This window comes from Sminthopsis crassicaudata, chromosome 5 (assembly GCF_048593235.1).
Source record: "Sminthopsis crassicaudata isolate SCR6 chromosome 5, ASM4859323v1, whole genome shotgun sequence".
NCBI lineage: Eukaryota > Metazoa > Chordata > Mammalia > Dasyuromorphia > Dasyuridae > Sminthopsis > Sminthopsis crassicaudata.
Genome location: NC_133621.1, coordinates 53224030 through 53245474, shown reverse-complemented (window position 1 = coordinate 53245474; position 21445 = coordinate 53224030). Strand labels below are relative to the sequence as shown.

The window sequence follows — 21445 nt, the reverse complement described above, 5'->3', positions numbered from 1 at the left end:
ATGGTCATACCTGTGCTTTAGGAAAATCACTTTAGAAAATGAGTGAAAGCTAGAATGAAGTGGGGAGAAACTGGAAGCAGAAAAGCCAAATGGATGGCTTTTGCAATAACACATGCGAAATGAAATTAAGAACTAAAATAGGATAGTAACATTGTCAGAAAACAGAAGGGAACTCCTATGAGAGAGACTATGAGAGTAAAACCAATAGAACTTGGAAATAGAATAGATGTGTGGGCTAGGTGAGAGTTGAAGAAGACATCGAGGTTGTGAGCCTAGATAATGGACAATGGTGGTACCTTCAATGGTAACAGAAAAGTTTGGAAAGAGTAGCCACTTTGAGATGTCCAATAGACAAGAAATGTGAGAGCAGAGAGAAGAAGAGAAAGTAAGACTAGATAAATAGGTTTGAAGTTTATCTGCATGGAAATGATAGTTAAAACGACTGGAACTGATAATTTAAGCTAGATAGTAATGATCAAGAAAAGAGGGTGCAGAAGAGACTCTTGAGAAGTCTTACAGTTAAGAAGCCTGAATGAAGATCCAGCAAAGGAGAATGAGAAGCAGTCATGCTGCTCCAGACTTCCTTCTGGAGGTTGGAGATGAAGATCATAAAGATCATGAAAACCTACAGAAGAGAGTCTCACAGAAGAGGGCTATCAATAGCACCACCTATGTTAGAGGTTGAAAGGAATGATCCTGAGAAAAGGCCTTTTGACTGGCAATTAAGAGATCAGAAGTAATTTTAAAGAGAAAAGTTTCAGTTGAATGTGATAAGAAGCCAAACTGCAGAATACTTAGAAGAGGAGAAAAACTAGAAGCAGCAATTAAAAAGAACTTTCTCAAAGAATTTAGCCAAGAGAGAAGAGAGAGATAGGTTAAGTTGTTTGAGAAGGCTAGATCTAGTGAGAGGATGGGAAGAGGGGAAGATTTGTAAACATCAGGGAAACAACCAATAGAGAGCTAAAGATTTCAAATTAAAGAGATTGGGAATGATAATGATCAATATGCATGAGAAAAAAGGGATTAGATCAGAAGTGCAGGAAAGCCTCTTCTTCTGAGCTGCTATGATGGAAGTGGTAGGTGGATATGGCTGAGTGATACAAGTTGAAAAGAAAGAGATGATGGATCTCTCATTGAATGGCTTCAGGTTTTTTTTCAGTGAATTATGCAATGAAGTCATCAGTTGAAATATGGAGAAGAAAATGTCAAGGGAAATGAGAAATTTGAAAAAGGTACTGTGAAGACATGGGGAGCAAATTGATTACTGAGGAATAGAATCATTTCCTTACTACATCAAAGTCCCAACTGAGTTTAAATAATACACATTTGTAATGAACTAATTTAGCACAGTTTCATAATTTCCTCCAGCTCTATTCAAGCAGCATGTGAATTGGCATTTTTGGAAGCATGGAATAGAAGTAATCCAAGAGTGAGAATAATGGTATTGTAGAAGATTTTTAAGAGTCCCTTTGACAATAAAGAGATCAAATCATAAATATTTAAAGAAATTAATTCAGACCAAACTAAAGGTCAAACTAAAGCTGAAGCTCAAAAACTTTAGCAACATAATAAAAATGTCAGGCTCATTAGAAAGGGCACTGATGTAGGAAAAGTTGAAGACAGAAGAAAAAGAGAATGAATTAGTTGGAGAATAGCTGAATAAATTATGGCATATGAATGTAATGCAATATTATTGTTCTATAGGAAATGATGGGCAGATTGATTTCAGAAAAGCTTAGAAAGACTTACATGAAATGATACTAAGAGAAGTGAGCAGACCCAAGAGAACATTGTACACAATAATAATGTCATTATGTAATGATCAACTCTGATGGACTTGACTCTTCTCAACAATGAGGTGATTCAAGGCAATTTCAATACATTTGTGATGGAAAGAGACATTTGCATCCAGAGAGAGAACTATGGAGACTGAATATAGACCAAAGCAGAGTATTTTCACTTTTTTGTTGTTTTTGTTGTTTTACTTGTTTGTTTTTTCTCATTTTTTCCCTTTTTGATATGATTTTTCTTGTGCAGCATTACAAATATGGAAATATGTTTAGAAGAAATGCACGTGTTTAACCTATGTTGGATTGCTTGCTGTCTAGGGAAAGGGGAAAAGGGAAGGAGAGGGAAAAAATGGAATATAAGATTTTGCAAAGATGAATGTTGAAAACTATCTTTTCATGTATTTGGAAAAATAAAATACTATTTTAAAAAGGGAGGTGGCAGAAGAAGAGATAGTGTCATGGAAACAAGGAACATGAACTTAAACATAATTTGATAGTGAAGGACTGAAGGTCCATGGGATCAGGAAGAGTTGGATACAATTGAACAACAATAATAACAAAAGTTGAGATTTAGCAAAAGATGGTTAGCAAAATGAGATTTAACAAGGGTTTAGGGATTCAAGAATATGACATACTATAAAGCTGAATTTGGTTCACCATTGGGTGGAAATAGTAGCTTTAGGAGAGTATAAATAGCACACAGATAATGGCCTGAGAAAGAACTAAAGGGTGTAGGGAAGGAGAGCATAGTAAAGATGAAAACTAAGCTTAGGGATTGAGACATAATGAAAATTGACATGAAAAATTGATCAGATGAGGGAATTCTGGAGTTTGTGAATATAGAAGTAGAAAACATATGGGTGATAGTAAAATACTGTTATGTAAGTTACAAATTTTCTACCTCTATCTTTCCAAGTTATTACACTAAATTTACATTAAGTCTTTATTTTACTCAAAAATGAAATCTAGACTTTCCAGTCACTTTTGAGTTAAATAATTTACATACCTGAGGGAATAACGAATTGATTTAATGAGCTGTTTCCCTTTTTACAAATATATCCAAGTTTCTGAGAGCATTCTACATTTTCCCATTTGGCATTTTTTGCAGGATTCAAGAGCACACAACTTTTTCCAGGTTCAGGTGCTGGACTTCCTTTGAGAAAAAAGGTAAAACAAATTTAGATATGAGAAATATTGGTGACAATTTCAAACCAACCAGAGTTCCAAAATGAAATGTATAAGAAGTCCAAGAGAGAATATTGATATCCAGAAGAAACAGTGAGGAAAAGTACATGGAAGGGAAGAAATGTGGAGCTGCATTTTAGTTATCCTAACACCAAGAGCAGATGAAATTAGATGATGTCTTCAAATTGGAGAAAAAGTTTCTTTGTCTCAAAGTCTGTGGAGGAAAGAAAGGGAAAAGGAGAAGCAAGAAAGAAAGGATGATGGAAGCTGCATGACAGCAGGAATGTGATTTTTTAAGTACGACAAATCTTTTTTTGAATATTGTCATTTCCTGACCCCAAATTTCCCAACACACTCATTAGGTGTAGACCCCCCTATTCCCCATTAGAACATGTCTTCTATTTCATGTTAAATTTCAGTGGGAAAACAGAATTGACTTTACAATCAACTCTGTTGGAATGCATCCATTCTATAAAGCAATGGATTCTTATATTTTTAATACTTAAGGACAATGATGTTGTGGCTAGAGCTCTCTTTCCCTTCTAGTATTACAAAAATGCTTGGTATCTAAAAAATTTCCAGATATTTGTGAAGACTATTTGATTAATACATATAAAGTTCACAGAACTACTTAAAGATAAGTATAAGGATATTTAAAATTTTGTGACCTTAGGGTTGTTTGGTTAAACAATAACAGGATATCTGGACTAAGAGATAATTTGAAAGAAATGGTAAGAAACTTTCAAGAAATACTGATATAGTACAATATCCTATTGTCATTGTTTATTAATTATACACAAGAAAAGTAATAAATCATTCTATAAACTTAGTTATCAATATATTATTTACAACCCCTTGGGGAGGTAGTATTTAATACTCTTTTTAAATACTTACTATGGTCATAACAGTATTTGAATACTTAGAGTTGTAATTTGTATAAGGTAAACCCAATAGAATGAAAGCATCTTGAAGGCAGGAATTTTTTTGCATTCACAGTGCCTGTCACAATACCTTGCACATAACAAACACTTAGTAAATGCTTGCTGGATTGAATTATGCTCAAGGCAAATGAAGTTATGGAAGCCCCAATTTAGCAATTAATATAATAAAGAATTCTATGAAGAAAAATTCTCAAAATGAGGTTCCTAATTATAATAACTTGCAACAATGATCACTTCCCAAATATAAATTGAATTAGTTTTCCATATCCCTAAAGAACTTGGTCCAATAGAGTTCATAATTTCTTTTCAAAATATTAAGAATTTCCTGTTATTGTTTCACTGAAGATGTTTACACCCATTTTTTTCAATAAACTCTTGAAGAAGCAAGCAGATTCATTCTATCATTTATAATAAAATTGAGATCCAGATAAAGAAATTAGTTACTTTATGTGAGATTAGCAACAAACACAACAGATTAGATTCTAGACACTCTGATTTAACAACAAAAAATTGTCCTTAAATGCAAAACTCTGCTAGCTAATTTTTAAAAAAATGTAATCAAATGTAATTTGATGAAGATATTGCATCACTTACATATGATGAGGGTAGAACAACCCCTTCCATCTATAAAGATATCTTATGTACTCTCCAAACCCTTCTGTTTTCTTCTTTTCTTCTGTTTGGTTCTTCTCCTGACTATTGTTACTAAACTGATATTAATTTTCAAATTCAATAATTAAAAATAATAGTGCCAGAGAGCTAATTTTGTTCCAGATAGTCTTCTGCTTTTGCAAAGATGCCCAACACATTATGAAGTAAATTTGTAGGCATCAAAAACAGTATTGAAAATCTTAAATAAATAACATTGATTAAAATAAAAACTGATGTCCTTTTGAATTAAGGTTGTTTCCTTTCCATAGTCAATATTAATATTTGCCTATAGCATATTGATTATCTATTTACCTTCACAGATATGGAGCTACTGTATATAAGTTTAAAATGGATTATAGATTGGAGAAACAATCATAAGGAAATTAGTGACAGAGGCACTACATTTCTAACTTGTGAAAACAAGAAAAAAATGACATCTCATGCAAAAGAAAACCAATTTAAATATAAGATTGAAAAACAGAAAATTGAATTTCTCAATAAAATATAATAACATTTAGCAAAATACATTTGGAAAGAATGTTTTATCACACCTCTTTTTCTACTCTAAGTGCTTCTTCCTAAATGGAAGGAAGCATAGGATTTCTTTATGGTGTTTAAATTTTTTTTCTTTCTTTTTTAAAGCCATGCAAGAGAAAAAATAAATCAGGAAGATGAGCTACTTTTGAATTTATAAAGACAGTCCAGAGGATCCTCTGACTTCAAAAAGCAATCTCTGAAGTAAGCAGAGCCGGGAGAATGTTAAAAACTGTTACAGAAATATTGTCCGATAAAGAATTGTGAATGACTTTATTCTCAGCAATGATCCAATGATCCAAGATAATCTCAAAAGACTCATGATGAAACATGTTATCTGTCTTCAGAGAAAGAACTGATATTTTCTGAATACAGACTGAAGCATACATTACCTTTGTTTTTTTGGTTGTTTTGTTTCTTTTTTTCCTTTCTCCTTCTCTCTCCCTCCCTACCTCCATATCTCTCTTTTTTATTTCTTTCTTTCTTCTTTCCTTCCTTCTATCCTTTATTCATCTTCTTGTACAAAATGATGAATATGGAAATGTTTTACATGATTGTACATATATAATTTATATCTAAATGCTTACATTCTCAGGGAAAGAGGAGAAAAAAGAAGAAGGGGAAGAATTTGGAATTCAAAACTTAAAAAAAAGTTTTAAAATTGTTTTAACATAATTGGGGGGAAAATAAAACATTAAAAAAATCTGTATATATGAAACAACTATCCCACTCCCAAATTCAGTAAAATAAATTATTAGGCAATTAAATTCCTTGCCACTGGATTTTTTTTCAGTTAGTTTATTTGGAGTCTCACTCCTTAATCAAGTGCCTGATAAATAGGAGGTGCTTAGTAAATGTTTGTTGATTGAAGTTTAGCTCTTCTCATAGATTATCTGTATATACCTATGCTCTAAAGCATTTTCCTATGGCAAATTATCACAAATTCCAGCAATGACAAACAGTCGAAACTACAAAACATTCTAGTTTTGAGATTCCATATGAGACAGAAAGGTATAGGAGCCTCAGAAGTACTAGCATGCATTAATAATGTGACTTGGGACAACAAAATAGAGAAAAATTATATATATATATATATATATATATATATATATATATATATATATATATATATATATATATATATATATATATATATAACAACATCTCTAAAATCCTTTCTAACTCTAAGATCCCTTAATTCTATCTGCTAAATGTACTTCATACAAGACACTGGCTTGTTATCACTGGATAAAATGCTTTGAGTATGACTGGTGTAGTTATTGGCAAGTGGTGTATATAGATTATAATGGTAATGGCAACAAGAACTATTATTTAAAAGTGCTTTTTACATAAAACATTATTGGACAAATCACATCACACAAATGTTAAAAAAAAAAAAAAAAGCAAAAATCTATGTCCTCTAAAAGTTTGCATCCTAAATAGGAAAGGAAATATTCACCTGTGGAGCAATTTACCTGAAAATCTATTCAATCAGGTCTTTTACAATAATAGTTTTTATTTATTGGCTCCCATGCAACTGAACCAAGTTAAAGTTCCTACTATATTATAAACTTAGACCAGTATCCTTACTCCTTAAGAAAGATAAGTTTTTTTTTCATTTTTGTTCATTTTCCCTGCAAACTAGTTCAGTTTAATGTGTCTAAAAGACCTTAATCATTAGGGTTTCAGAATTGAAAATGTTTAACACTATCAATGACAAAAGGAATGTCTCTTACCTGGAAGCCAATTCAGGTATCTGAAAGGACTGTAGCCAGCCCATTGCCATCCACTGTTGAAACTCAAACTATTAAGTCCAATCCAGAGTCCTGTGGTAAGCGAATTAGTCAAACCTGGAAAACAAAAATAATTGACATTCAGAAGAGGACACCAATGTACCTACATTCAAAGTTAATTTCTTGAATTACATACCTAATGGGGATTGTTTTCTTGGTATTTCTTTTTTATATGGAACTAGAACTATTTTATTTTGATTTATTAAAATGATATTTCTTTGTATATTATCTTAGTCTCTGTTATGATAAAGTACTGGCTTTAGGGACAACTCCGTGGTGCATTGGATAGAGCACCAGCCCAGGAATCAGAAAGGTTTGAGTTCAAATCCAGCTTCAGACACTTAATATTTAACTAGCTGTGATTCTGGGGAAGTCACTCAAACAGGTTTCCTCACAAAAACAAAAAAAAAATCTAGAATTAAAGGACCTGAGTTTAAATCTTGTCTTGGTCACATGGGGGACCATTTCATCTCTGAGATTTAGTTTCCTCATTTGCATTTAAACAAGTCACTTGATTTCTGTTTGCCATTTGTTTTCTCACTTGTAAAATATAAATAATAGTAGTACCCACTTCCAAGGGTTATTTGGAGGATTAAATGAGATAAAAATTATAAAGCAATTAGCACATTGCTTGGCACATAGTAAGCACTCTATAAATATTAACTATCATTAGCTATACTTATTATTATTTTTATCAAACTCTCAGAATCCTAAGAGACTCTAAGAATAGATAGTTGGAGCACTTCTTTCTCTGAGAATTTCCTACACCATTGAAACCACAAATCTAGCCCTTCTCTACAACACAAGGTTTTGTGGAGTAGTCCGCTGATACCATAAAACCAAAAACACAATAATAAAGTCTCAGTTTCAAAGAGGCTGGAAATCATTTCTTTAACCATAGAAACTTAACCCAAGACCCAAAATTCACCTGGACATGGTTTTATACCAACTAGAATATATTTTTAAAGAAATCAAGGAGATAGGATAACTATAGATACACCTGGGAGGGAGCATAATCTAAATTTTTAAAAAAATTTGTTTGTTTTGTTTTAGTTAACTAGGGGACTTATATATACCTATCATTTAGATGCCTTAGCCAAGATGTATTTGATTCTTTCTTGAATTCATTTTGCCCAGTAGACTCCTGCTATAACATTATAAAGCAACAATATGAGCAGATGGGACAGATTTTCTAGAGTGAAGAGAAATAAACTTCAAGTTTAAAAAAAGTGCTTTCCCAAGTCCTCCATAGGCCTAGATTTTTCCCCCTGAGTTCAGAAGGCTCAGCATCTGGTTTCTACCAAGCTTAGAAATACTAAAATAAAAATGCTTATTTTACAGTTATGGCAAGGAAATAACATTAGAAAAGGGAAATCTTTACAATCTCTAGCTATGCTTTTTCTTGGTTTTATGTGTTTAGAATAAGCATCATCAAGTGTGACTTCCAGCTTTGATTTTATATATTCTAATAAATTGATCAAAATTGATCCCTGCAGTAGACTCAAGTTATTCAAAAATTTTCCCTTGTTTATAAAACTCTAGAGGACTATTCCATTGCTTTCAAGTAAACATTGTTTTTTGTGAATTGTTTTAAAATAGGCAAAAGGTGAAAACTAGGAAAATAGCTCAAACTTCATGAAGCAGCTGGTGGCTTAGTAAATAGAATCCTGAGTCTGGAATCAGGAAGAAGGAACTTCAGATCCAGCACTTACAAGTTGTATGACCTGGTTAAGTCACTTAATCTTGTTTGCCTCAGTTGCCTCATCTGTAAAATGGGGATTAAATGTAAAATGGGTACCTATCTCATAGGATTATGATAATCAAATGAAATATTTCTTTTTTTAAATGTAGTACAATGCTCAGTATATAGTACATGCTATATAGATGCATTTTCCCTTTTCTTCCTTCACCTTCCCATGTATGTGAATCATTAATTTTTCACTGCTAATATTTATCAATATTTATATCTATAAAAGACATTTTCCTATTTTGATGCCAGTATTGAGTTTGTATGTTTCCCATTATGCGTTAATTAAACCATTTGAATATGAACTCCTTAAGGACAGAGACTATTTTACTTTTTTTGTATCCTCAGTGTTTAGCACAATTCCTGGCACTTAGTTTTCTAATTGACCAATTGTCACAGTCCAGAATATCTTTTGCTACTCTAGAAATCAAAGATTTTCTAAAACTGTGTGAATCATAAGACTCAGTTTCCCTCATCTGCTTTTTACTTTGTGGTTCCAGAGATATTACTAGTTTAACAAGAAGTTGGAAACTGGGCACTGACAATTGGTAAAAATATTCCTAAAGTTGAGGAAAAGATAATAAAGAGAAATTTACATATAAATGTGAATTAAAGCTTCAAAAGTTTTCTGAATAAGAGAAGATTAAAAAAAAGAGAAGAAAAAACAAAAGATGACCAAGGGCAAAACTTTGAATGATTTCAGATTGAGGAGATGGAGGATAAGAAAATGAGAAGTCAAGACTGGATGAATAAAGAAGACTAAAAAATAATTAGTGAGAAAGAAGAAAAAATAAAACATACATGACAGCAATCAATAGAGATTTAGGAAAATAGTTGACAAACACTATTATATATTACTTGAAATCAAAGAAAATGAGACCAAAAAGGTCGTTTTATTTGTCCATAGTTGTTCACTGTTCACCTTTTGATAAAGCAGTTTCATCTCAGTAATTGGCACAGTATAAACTACATTGTTGTTGTTCAGCCATATCCAATCCTTCCTAACTCCATTTGGTTTTTTTTTTTTGGCAGAGAGATGGTTTGCCCTTTCCTTCTCCAGCTCATTTTAAAGATGAGGAAACGGAGGTAAACAGGATGACCTGATGAACGCAGGCCCACATAGCTAGTAATTAACTGAGGCCAGATTTGAACTCAGGAAGATAAGTGCTCCTGATTCCAAGCCTGGTGCTACATCCACTGTGCATCTAGCTGCACTGGATTTGAATTTAGATCTGTCAAAAGTAACCTGCACGAGTCACTTAATACTAATTGCCTGTCCCCTTCCTCTCCACACCAAAAAAAAAAAAAAACTTAGATCTGTCCTGATTTAGATCCAACACAATCCATTATGCTACCTAGAGAAAGCTAAAAATGGATATGGAAAATGACTATCCTAAAATACTTCCTTACATTCAATCTTTCCCAAATAAAATACAGTCCAATACTGTAGGAAAGGACAGTTCATGAAAAGGGTGAGAGAGTCTTAGTATTCTTCATATGCTGCTACAGCTGTTAACTCTTTTTCAAGTGTGATAGTGATTCCTACACCAATAACGGCTGTCAATAGACATCATCAGTGATCAGATCTACTTCTCCTATTGGACCAATTGAAACAGATGAAGAATTTCAATTAAATTCTATTTAGTTGGGTATAGAAAGTTTAAGAATTGTTTTTATTTGTTTTTCAAAAATGAAATGTACCTTTCCCTTTGCTGGTACCTTAAATCAAAAATAATTATGCATATGAAATATGAATAATATTTCTCTTATATATAATAATTTAGGGGCAATATTACACTGGCATTTTTTCTGTATTGAGTTCTCTTTGGTTTTTTCCTTTATCAAAAAAAAATCTAAAGGAACTAGCAAAAACCAGTCAGGGGATACACCAAATTTCACTTCCCATATTGAATTTCAGTTCTGCAATTCCAATCTTGCATCATTTTATGCCACAGGACTCTCTAGTGATGAATCTGACTCAGGAACTGAAGATTCACTTTAAAGTCAACCCCCACCTCCTCCCTAAAATTATGGATAATTAGTAATGAGTTGACAGAGCAAACCTTAATGAACCTCACAAGCTCTCGTATTAGAATCCACAAATGAAGAATCTATAGATGACACAAGTTAAATGACTTGCCCCGAAGAGTCACTGAGCTAATAGGAGATGGAGACAAGTTTTTAATCTCAAATTCTTCCTGACTCCAAATTTGACACTCCATCCCCTGGACCATCTAAGCATTTCCAATAGGTTGGTACACATTTCTCCTAGGTTAGGAGTTCTATCATTTGGAGTTCAAGGGCCACAGTTCAAATCACAGCTCTGCTATTAGGCAAATTATAGAACTTCTGTCATCTATAATTTGTAAAAATGAGAAGTTAGATTCAATACTGTCTAAGGTCCCTCCCAGTACTAAATCCAGTCCTATCTGTTGCATTCTGGATCCTAATAACACATGAGAGCTTGTGAAGTTAGAGGAATCTTTCTAATTTGTGGTCAAGAATCATCAAATCAACTTCCCTGATATTTCCCCCCTTCTCAAATCCAGACAAAATGCAAAATAACTTAATGACATCCTAAGTTCTGAATATATATTTTGATGGTACCTACCTCAAAAGCATAATTAAGAATATTTCTTTAGCTAATAGAGACTATAACTTCTCCTTGCCTCAGCGAATGATTTCATGAGGTGTTTGTTGGCAAAAGCATTTATTTGTTTTTGCCTTTGGTGATCAATCTTCTGGAGATGTGTCTCTTCCAAATGAGCCAGGTTAAAATTAAATATTAACCTGGTAAAACTTGCCTAGGCTTATGTTCCATTGGCCTGGCCCCCCAAAACTCACAATGAAGCATTAAAAGAGGACTCTCTGAGAACAATAACCAAAAAATATGGATTTTTATTCCAAATTTACCAACTGACTGTTCTCCTGAGTTTATTTTTTACATTCACTGAAAGAATCAAGAAAAGACTGAGTTTTAAGGTAGAAGGAGTAAGAATCAGAAAAGAGGATATTTTTAAAAAGATCTAAGATCCTGCAAGATTTCTCTCTACTCCAATTTCTCCCATATAACTTCCACATTTCTGTTAATGTCAAAAGTTTTTGAAAATACATGAAAGAAAGATAACTGACATGCTATATTTGGCCTGACCTGCAGCAGGAAGTACCATAAGTTCTGCAAAAGAATCTTTGCTTTTTTTTTTTTTTTTAAAGAATCTTTGCTTTTAAATTCCAGTTAAATTTTGCAGACTCAAATTCTGGAAGACTTGGATAAGATTCAAAGAAGCATCTGAGGTGAACTCAGTTGCAAACTATTATGCCTTGTTAGCTTCTTGCTGCTGGCACAATTCCCTTTTTTTTCTGCCTGATTGAGGAAGTATTTCCTTCTAGTTCAACTGATATCCAAGGTAGCCTAGCAAATGATGGAGGAAATGAATCAATTCTTAGTGTGGGAACAATTCACACTCCTGGCAGTTTTTGTTTCTTCTCCCACATTCTCTAGGAAAAGAGGAAAAGTAATCTCTAGTCCATGGCTCTTTTTCTTCCAATAAGCTCGAAGAAAGGGGAAAAAGAATAGGAAAGATAAGTATGTTCAGTAAACAGCTTGTTACATAAATGACAAGAAATTAATTTCATATTTGTGTACATTTCAATCAAATATACACAAACACATGTATATATTAGTATATCGGGAGAGAGAAAAATGTACTATTATATATACATAGGTAATGTATGTGCATCATGTGTGTGTGTCAGGTATATGAGCAGCTAGGTGACTGGACAGAGCTCAGCCCCAGAATCAGGAAAGTCTGAATCCAAATCTGGCCTCAGACACTTATTAGCTGTGTCACTTATCCCAGTTTGCCTCAGTTTCCTCATCTGTCAAATAAGATGAAGAAGGAAATGGCAAACCATTCCAGTGTCTTTGCCAAGAAATTCCTGAATGGAGTCACAAAAAGTTGGACATGAAATAACTTAAGACAATAAAAATATATGTATATTCACACATCCACACAAATCTATCTATATCTTACCTACCTCTAAATAACCCTAGCACTGGGAGTGTCAAACCATTTTCCCTATTCTCCTGTCTCTGTGTGTGTGATTTATGGCTATTCTCTGTGCTTTCCAGTTTTCCTCCTCCTTTTATTTGTTCTGAAAGGGCCTTATCCTTGATACATGTAAGAGCAATGTAAAGTACCTACAAATGACAGAAAGAAATTTCTGCACAAAATAAACATTATCTAAGTTTTATTGTGGTATATAAAAGTTACTCAAGGTTCATTTCACTTTAAAAGAAATCTGCAACATTGGGCTCCATCCAGTTCCTCTTGAATGTGTTGTCAGTGGTCCATGAATATAGGGACTTGGTACCACCAGAAAATAGGCAACAAATTGCACTGTAAAGTGGGGTATTATTTGAGGTTGATAGGACATCTACAAGCATGTATGAAGGACTTACTATGTACACCATGCAGTATGCTAAGTGCTGGGAATTCAAATAAAAGCAAAAAGACAGTCTGTATAGAAGGGGCAGAGCGGTGCTGTAGAATGGACAGAGTACCAGATCCAAAGCAAAGAGGGCTACATTTGAATTGTGGTTGAGCAATTTATTCTCTATGAATGTAATCTGAAAGAAGTCACTTAACTTCTCTGAAATTCAGTTTCTTCATCTGTAAAATAAGGGGATGCACTAGACAATGTCAGAACTCATTTCCCTTTCTACATCTCTGATTCTATGACCCCAAATTATCCAAAATTGGCACACTGACAAAAACCATTCTCAAGTGTAGATGTTCAAATACTGTCTCCACTTTTAACTTTTTGGAGAGAAGGCATAAATATGCAGCATTTGCTCGTGTTTCTGTCTGAAGGCAAAAGAAAAACCTCCATTTCAACCCAATTATAATGATGGGTCATGCATTCTAAAGTAGGACACAATCTCCTTATCCCTCACTTCTCAACTAATAGAGTCATATAAAAGACATTGATGATTCACTTTGAATCTGAGGTTGTAAATTTTTGCATTTCATATTCACTAGGAAAGCAATTTTCAAGATTTATTATTTCCTCTCTTGCAAGTAAAATTTATTATCAACAAAATAAAAATTCTGAATCTACTTTGCCCCTGAATTTCTAAACTTCTAACCTGCCCTTAAAGACTTAAAAAATGATAATTGGCCTCCTACTAATGGCTACCTCAATAATGGTTATGAGAAAAATGTCTTGCTAATCTTAAGACAAACTGATGTGAGCTGGCTTTGGCCAACAAATGAAATTTCATACTGAAGGGAACTGTCGGTAAATAAATTCCTTTGAGTAATGCAGACAGGGATCTGCTCTGAACCATCTAGTATAAAAGTTACCTAGCAGGCCTTGAGAGGTTCAGAGACTTCCCTGGTATAAATCAGAGGCAGAATCGGAACCCTGATCTAACTGACTCAGAAGTCATCCCTCCATCCCCTATATAACACCAACTCTCTTTAATAATAATCCAATAATATTATTTCTTATTTGAAAAAACATGCTACAGATGGTGTTATTTATATAAATGAATAAGTCTAAAGGGAACTATGTTTTTTTCCAAAGTACAAATATGAAAAATAAACTTTGATTTACAAGAATAACTTTCATTTCCAGGGACAGCAACTATTTGCCCTCCACTACAATTCTGCTCTTCGACCTTGTTGGGTAGAGGTGACCTTGGGTTACTAAAGGCTCAAGTGGCCTCTCATAGTTTGGAATAGTTCAAGTTGGTGACTATTGTCAGAGGATAGGACCAAGTTTTTGTTAACAGAAGGTTGGCCATCATTGGTGAATATTTTTAGCCAAAGCAACAGGTTGGAAACTTCCTACTAGGACATGGCAGTGCTGCAATTTGTATCAATTCCTTAAAATGAGGGCAAGAACTGCCTTACTTTGGTTTTTGCATTCCTAGTGCCTAGCCCAATTTTTAGTATTTAGTAAGTGCTTAAAAACACTACTTTCATTCAGTCATTCATAGACCTTCTTTGGAAGTATCCCAAGTATAAAGTTGATACGCATATTTTTGCTTCCTTTCCTTGAAACCTTTATTCTAAGCTGTGCTCTATCTCTGATTGCTTTAACACTGGTTTTAGCCATTGATATTGCTTCATGTTTGATAGTAGGTTGCTTTGCTTCAGTGCTTTCCAAAGTATATGTTTACCCCACCATTGCCATCAAACCATATCCTGAACCAAGCATTCAAGGCCCTTCCAGAATCAGATCCTTGACTAAGTGACTAAGTGACACAATGGATAGACTTGGAATCAGAGAGACTTGAATTTGAATCTTTTGTCAGACACTTCCTAGCTATTTAACTAAGAGCAAATCCCTTAGCATCTCCGTCTCGATTTTCTCATCTATGAAATGGAGCTAGCACATAATTTACAGGGCTGCGATGAGTATCAAATGAGGAAATACATTTGTTCAAGAAAAAAAATGTTAATACTGTATTCTGTGTTTCAAGCATAATCTACCAGAAAATTTTCTTATTTAAATTAATGTTAATTTAATATCTAAGAAATTTGAGCCTCCTGAATTTGACTTTCCATTCTATCCAAAGAAATTTGAAATAATACTTATTAGAATATTGAACAAGAAAAAGATATGTTAAAATATAGTTTGGAATAAATATTTCAAAATACTTGAGTAACCAAGTCACATTCCCCAGAAGACTACTTCATCTCAGTTACAGTTAAGAAAGCTCTTTCCTTCCTTTCTCAATGAAGAAGGCTGAATCATAGTCAACTGCTATAGATGAGTAAAGAGAATACCCTTAAATGAGTCAATCTCTTCAGAGTGGGGAAAACAGAGATGTATAAACAAGACAAGAATTACTCTTTCTTAAAAACTTTAATTTATTTACCAATTTTGTCTTTGAACTCTCACTCACTTTTCCAAAAGGTGAGACTTCTAGAAATCTGGAAAGGGCTTTAAAAGAAAGTGGTGTTTTTTTTTAAATATTTGCAGGTGTACTAAAAAGAAGGTCATAGGCTTTATGACTTTGTAAGTCATAAAGCACTATATGAATATTAATTATCATTATTAACTTTCTTTTCAAATTTACTTCCTGATACAAATCATAGATAACTATGAGTATGTAGAATGAGTATTTCTTGTTGTTGTTCAATCATTTTTTTTCCTTATGACCCTATTTTAGGGTTTTCTTGGCACAGATACTGGAGTGGTTTGCCATTTTTTTCTCCAGCTTATTTTTCAGATGAGGAAACTGAGGCAACAGAGTCACCCAGCTAGTAAGTGTCTGAGCCTGGATTTGAACTTAGGTTCTCCTGACTCCAAGCCCAGCACTCTGGTGCTGTCTAACTTTACACTGGGCATTTCTACTGAAGTACATTTATTTACTCATTGAATCTCTGACTCAAGAACGCTCCCAGCTCCTCTCAAGGACAGCATAAGGTCCCACCTATTTATGAAGCTTTCTCTGGCTGATCTGGATGTTGCTCCAACCAAAAACTTATTCCATTTACTGACCACATCACCCCTTTGGAGTACAGTGTATATTCCCTTGCATTGCTCCATATCTACTCAAAATTATGTCTTATCTCTACAACTAATCTGTGAAGACCCCAGGAGCATGAAATTTGTCATGAGCTTTTATGTATCTCCATTATTTAGATAGAGAAGCACAGGGGTTAGTCAGCTAGCCTCAAAACTAGGAAGATCTGGATTCAAGCCCCATTTCTCACAAATACTAGTTATGTGGCTAGTACAATTCGTTTGATCTCTGAGTACACACAATAATTCTCTAAGACTATAAGTTGCATAGAAGGTGAAAACCTCCATTGATAGAATTTTTGAATTTGGAAATCCCCATTGAAATTCCAGGTCCAGTCCCTATAACTATCTCAATTGTTTAAGAGCAATGTTTTCTGCAGATTCTCAAAAACATTAGTTATGTTTATTGATGATGGTTGTTATTTATCAGGTCCATTTGTAGGGAGCACCAATTCACTATTGACTCAAAAGCTCTGTTAGGAATTCATTTTTGATTACTTTGCCTTATCAATTAATATCAAAATTAATTGATGATGCTGATGAAGATATTCCACAAATCAACACCAGTGATAGAAATGTCTCATAAACTTAAAATAAAACCTTGAAATGATTTTTAAGTTGTCCCCAAAATTAATTCAATCCAGAGCCATAGTGTCTGTCATAGTTGCTTAACTTTCTGAGTTGATTTTCTTTTGTATATTAGTGTTTCTGGGAACTACTTCCACCTTTTCCTTTTGATAGTTCTCAGCTCTATATTGTTAATCAAAATTGGTATATTTCATAAGAAATCTTCCCAGTGCACATTGGACATGATTGCATGGTCTTCTCCAGTCCATGGCTTGAGGCTGACTTTGTAATAATCTCTTTTATGGTTTATTCTATATGCTTAAAAAAATAAAATCAAATAACCTGATTCTATTCATCACTGACTTTTTATTACTTTACCTGTCAGGTATGTTTGCTCAGATATCTCTGTGATGCTCAATAGCTCTGATTGCTGCTGTTGACAGCTCTTTCTTGCTTGATGCCAAGTCAAAGCTGATTTCGAATTTATCTGGTAGGAGATACCAGTCAATGGATCTTTGGTCCATAAACTTTGACTGCCAGCAACTACAAAAAGAAAACATATAAAATTGTGGATTATAATAAGAATGTAACAATTTTTAAAGAAACTTTAAAAATAATATTTAGATTTTAAAATTTAAATTTAACACAGAAGGACATAATCATTTACCAAAAAAAATTGCCTGAGGAAGTTAAGCAGGTTTTTCTTGTTATTTTTAAAGTATTTAATAAATTTCTCCCTTAGGACAGTTCTGGACTTGTGGTAAGGAAACCTAGGTTTGTATTGTTCTCATATACTTATTAGCTGGGTCATCATGGGCAAATTACATAGTCTCACTGTCCTCATGAATAAAATGAGAGTGATAATAAAACTTTTAATACCAATTTCATAGGTTTTTTGTGAAGAAGGAAGTATGCAATGCTAGTATTAAATACTTGTTAGGTACCAGTAACTGTGCTAATCAGTGGGGGGAAAGAAATGCAAAATTAATAGACTGTGCTCTGAAGGGGTTTTAAGATTTAATAGGCGAGACAACATACAAAAAATAATATACAGAGGATGTATTCTGATGGAAGTGGATATCTTCAACATAGAGAAGAGCTAATCCAATTCCAATTGATCAATGATGGACAGAATCAGCTACATCCAGAAAAGGAACACTGGGAAATGAATGTAAACTGTTAATTTTACCTTCTGAATACAATTTTTCTTGTGCAACAAGAGAACTGTACGGATCTGCACACATATATTGTATCTAGGAAATACTTCAACATGTTTAACATGTATATGACTACCTGCCATCTAGGGGAGGGGGTGGAGGGAGGGATGGGAAAAGTTGTAACAGAAGTGAGTGCAAGGAACAATGGTGTAAAAATTACCCATGATTTTGTTCTGCCAATAAAATGCTATAATTAAAAAAATTGATAGTAACTACAAAAAAAATAATATACAAATAAGAAACATACAAGATGTATTTGAGATAATCTCAGACAGAAGACACTAAGATTAATTAGGATGGGGAAAAGCTTTTTTGTAGAAATTGAGATTTGAGAGAAAGCTGGAAGCTCCAGGTATGAGACGATCAGTGAAAATGGACAGTCTTAAATATTTTTTCTATACAATGTGAGCTTCTTGATAGGAGGTACCAATTTTGAAGTTCCTGAGCAATAGTAGGTGCTAACAAATGATCAATTAATTAAATTGAACTTAATATTAAAAATACAAAGAGGATCATTCACCACTCAACTGTCCCTGAACCCATCAGGAATGAACAAGAAAGTAATCCATTTTTTCTCCTTTATCCACTGAATATTTATGATCATGTAGGTTAGAAAGGAAAGAGAGTGTGAACATACCAAACAGCATCAGGGAAATGGAAAAAAGTCCATCTTTACTAATCCCATACAATCTCTTACATTTAATTCTCCACCACTCCATCCCCAACACCAAAACTTACACATTTGTATGTGTAACAAAGTGCTATTAATGAGCAATCACAAAACTAAAACCAACTCTAAAGGAATCTCTAGATTTGGTTTCAGTGCCTAATGACTTAAATATCAAAGCATTAGTTTTGGAAAAGTGGTTCAAGTGAATTCAAATGAATAATTATGTACTTGGAGTAAAAATCCCCAAGATTTTAAGCAAATACCAAAACTATTTTCATCCTAGAATCTTGATGTTGGTTTTTGTGCTTTCTGGTCATGTCCAACTCTTCATGATCCTATTTGGAGTTTTCTTGGCAGAGATACTGAATCGGTTTGCAATTTCCTTCCCCAGCTCATTTTACAGATGAGGAAACTGAGGCAAACACAGCTACTTGCCAAGGATCATATGTGTTGATCACTAAGTGTTGAAAGACAGATTTGAATTCATGCATATGAATCTTTCTGACCATCTACCTGCACCAGAAGCTTGATTAACAGTTCTATTTAGTGCTCTAATGCATCACTTAAATAAATATCTGTTTTCTAGATTTCAATTTGCAAACTTGAAGGTGAATAAATCAAACATAAATTTTACCTTCTTAAACTCAACTCAATGCAGAAATGATTTACCAATTGTTTATGAGGCATCTCTGAAAGTGAAAGAATTCTTTTGAGGTGAACAGGAAATAAATAATTATTTAAGTTAGTGAAATAGCCACTTACTAAGTGGCAGGATATATGTATGGTACTCAATAGTGACTCTTGGTAGTATATAGTAAGAGTAGCTGTGTGAAGAACAACTTCATTCAGTCTTTCAGCTTCCATTTGATTGTAAACTCCTTGAGGGCAGAAACTATCTTTTGGCTCCTTTTGTTTTCCCAGTGAGCAGCACAGTGTTTAACATATTGTTGTTCAGTCACATCCTACTAGCATTGCCCTCCAAATATTGAATGACATCAGAATAGCACCTTATGGAAATATCATCTGAATATGAATTACATATAATTGCTTATTACTCTATTTCTTTTCTCCAAAAAATGGATTTAGAAATATTTATCAAATTATTGTAGTATAAGTACAGCTAGATGCTACAGTTGATAGAGCACCAGTCCTGGAATCAAGAGAACCTGAGATCAAACCTGGTGTCAGATACTTAGCATTGACTTGTGTGTCTCTGTGTCAGTCCAAATTCCAATTCCTTGCCAAAAAAAAATTACTGTAGTATAGTCTTTAAAAATATATGTATGTGGAGGGCAGCTAGGTGGCACAGTGGATAGAGCACCAGCCTTGAATTCAGGAGGACCTGAGTTCAAATCTGGTCTCAGACACTTAACACTTCCTAGCTGTGTGACCCTGGGCAAGTCACTTAACCCCAATTGCCTCAGGAAAAAAAATATGTATATACATATACATATATATATATATACACATGTGCATATACATATATATATATATACACACATGTTCCAAAGAGCTTTATATCAAGAAGGAATATATATATATATGTAATATATGATGATAAAAATGATAATATGAACTATTCTTTCCTCAACCAGGAAATATTTCCCACAATTGTCACAGTATTCCTAGGGTCATTTTTTTCCCACAATTTATATAAAATCCCACTTCTTATTGTATGATTTGCCTTGTACATTTCCACATAGTTTCCTTCAATAATTTTCAACTCTGTGAACATGTTAAATATGTCTAAAGGTCTTTGTTCTTTGGATGCAAAAAGTTATTTTAATCATTTCTTAATGATGATAAATCTACTTATGAAATATATTTTACGTACTTAAAGCTAAACCATCTCATTCAGTTTTATTTTATTTATTTCAGTTATTATTTCAGTTTAATATTTCTCAAATTATTGTTATCCATTTTTAATTCTTTATTTAAAAATAAGTATTAACTTTTTGTCACTATCTGTAATATTCACACTGAAAACATTTCATTTTACACGTCTTTCCAGGCATTGATTCTCATCGGGAACATTTCAGAGAAATTAGCCAATCTCTCTTGATCCCACAATTATTCCTGACCGGACCTACATTCTACCCTTAAATGTAATTGTGTACTTCTAAAAAGGAAGTGACCATGGACCTTTCTGTCAAATGCACAGAACACATTCAGTGACATGAAAATTAGAGGAAAGTCCCATGATATAACAAAAAAGGAAAATAAATGCAATGTGAATGCCAAACAAGGATTATATTTAAAACTTAATTCAAAAGGCTTTTATTGACAGAATTAGTAGAAAATACAAAGCTAAGGACAGTGCTAGACAGAAGATAAATATATCTGCAAGATACTTGACATATCAAAGCATTAATCCTAGAAAAGTTGTTCAATTAGATCCAATAAGCATTTCTTAAGTATCCATTATGTCTTAAGTACTCTGCTAGATGTTGGAGAATATAAAAATAGAAAATAAAAATCATTTCTTCTTTCAAAGAACTTTGTTGTGGAGTGAGGTAAAGGGAATGATGGGGAGAAGAGTAGGAATGATAAAAGGATTGTTGTTATTCAGCTGTTTCAGACTCTTTGTGACCCCATTTTTGGCTTTGTTGGCAATATAATGAAGTGGTTTGACATTCTTTCTCCAGCTCATTTAATAGATGAGGAAATAAGGCAAACAGGGGTAAGTGACTTGTCTAGGGTCACACAGCTTGTAAGTATCTGAGGCTGGATTTGAACCTAATTCTTCTGCTTCCAGGTCCAGTGTTCTATCACAGCACAGATATCTAGCTACCTCTACCAAAATGTAAACAT

At 33.5% G+C, this 21445-nt stretch overlaps 1 protein-coding gene across 1 annotated transcript in view; it reads right to left on the bottom strand.

The window, feature by feature from the left end:
* Positions 1-21445, bottom strand: part of MRC1 (mannose receptor C-type 1) — a 101864-nt gene that overhangs the window by 54902 nt on the left and 25517 nt on the right. Inside the window, exons 4-6 of the mRNA XM_074266731.1 lie at positions 17126-17290; positions 6838-6951; positions 2797-2943 (exon numbers count right to left, since the gene is read on the bottom strand). Of these exons, the coding sequence (XP_074122832.1) occupies positions 2797-2943; positions 6838-6951; positions 17126-17290 (426 nt within the window). The remainder of the gene's footprint in view (positions 1-2796; positions 2944-6837; positions 6952-17125; positions 17291-21445) is intronic.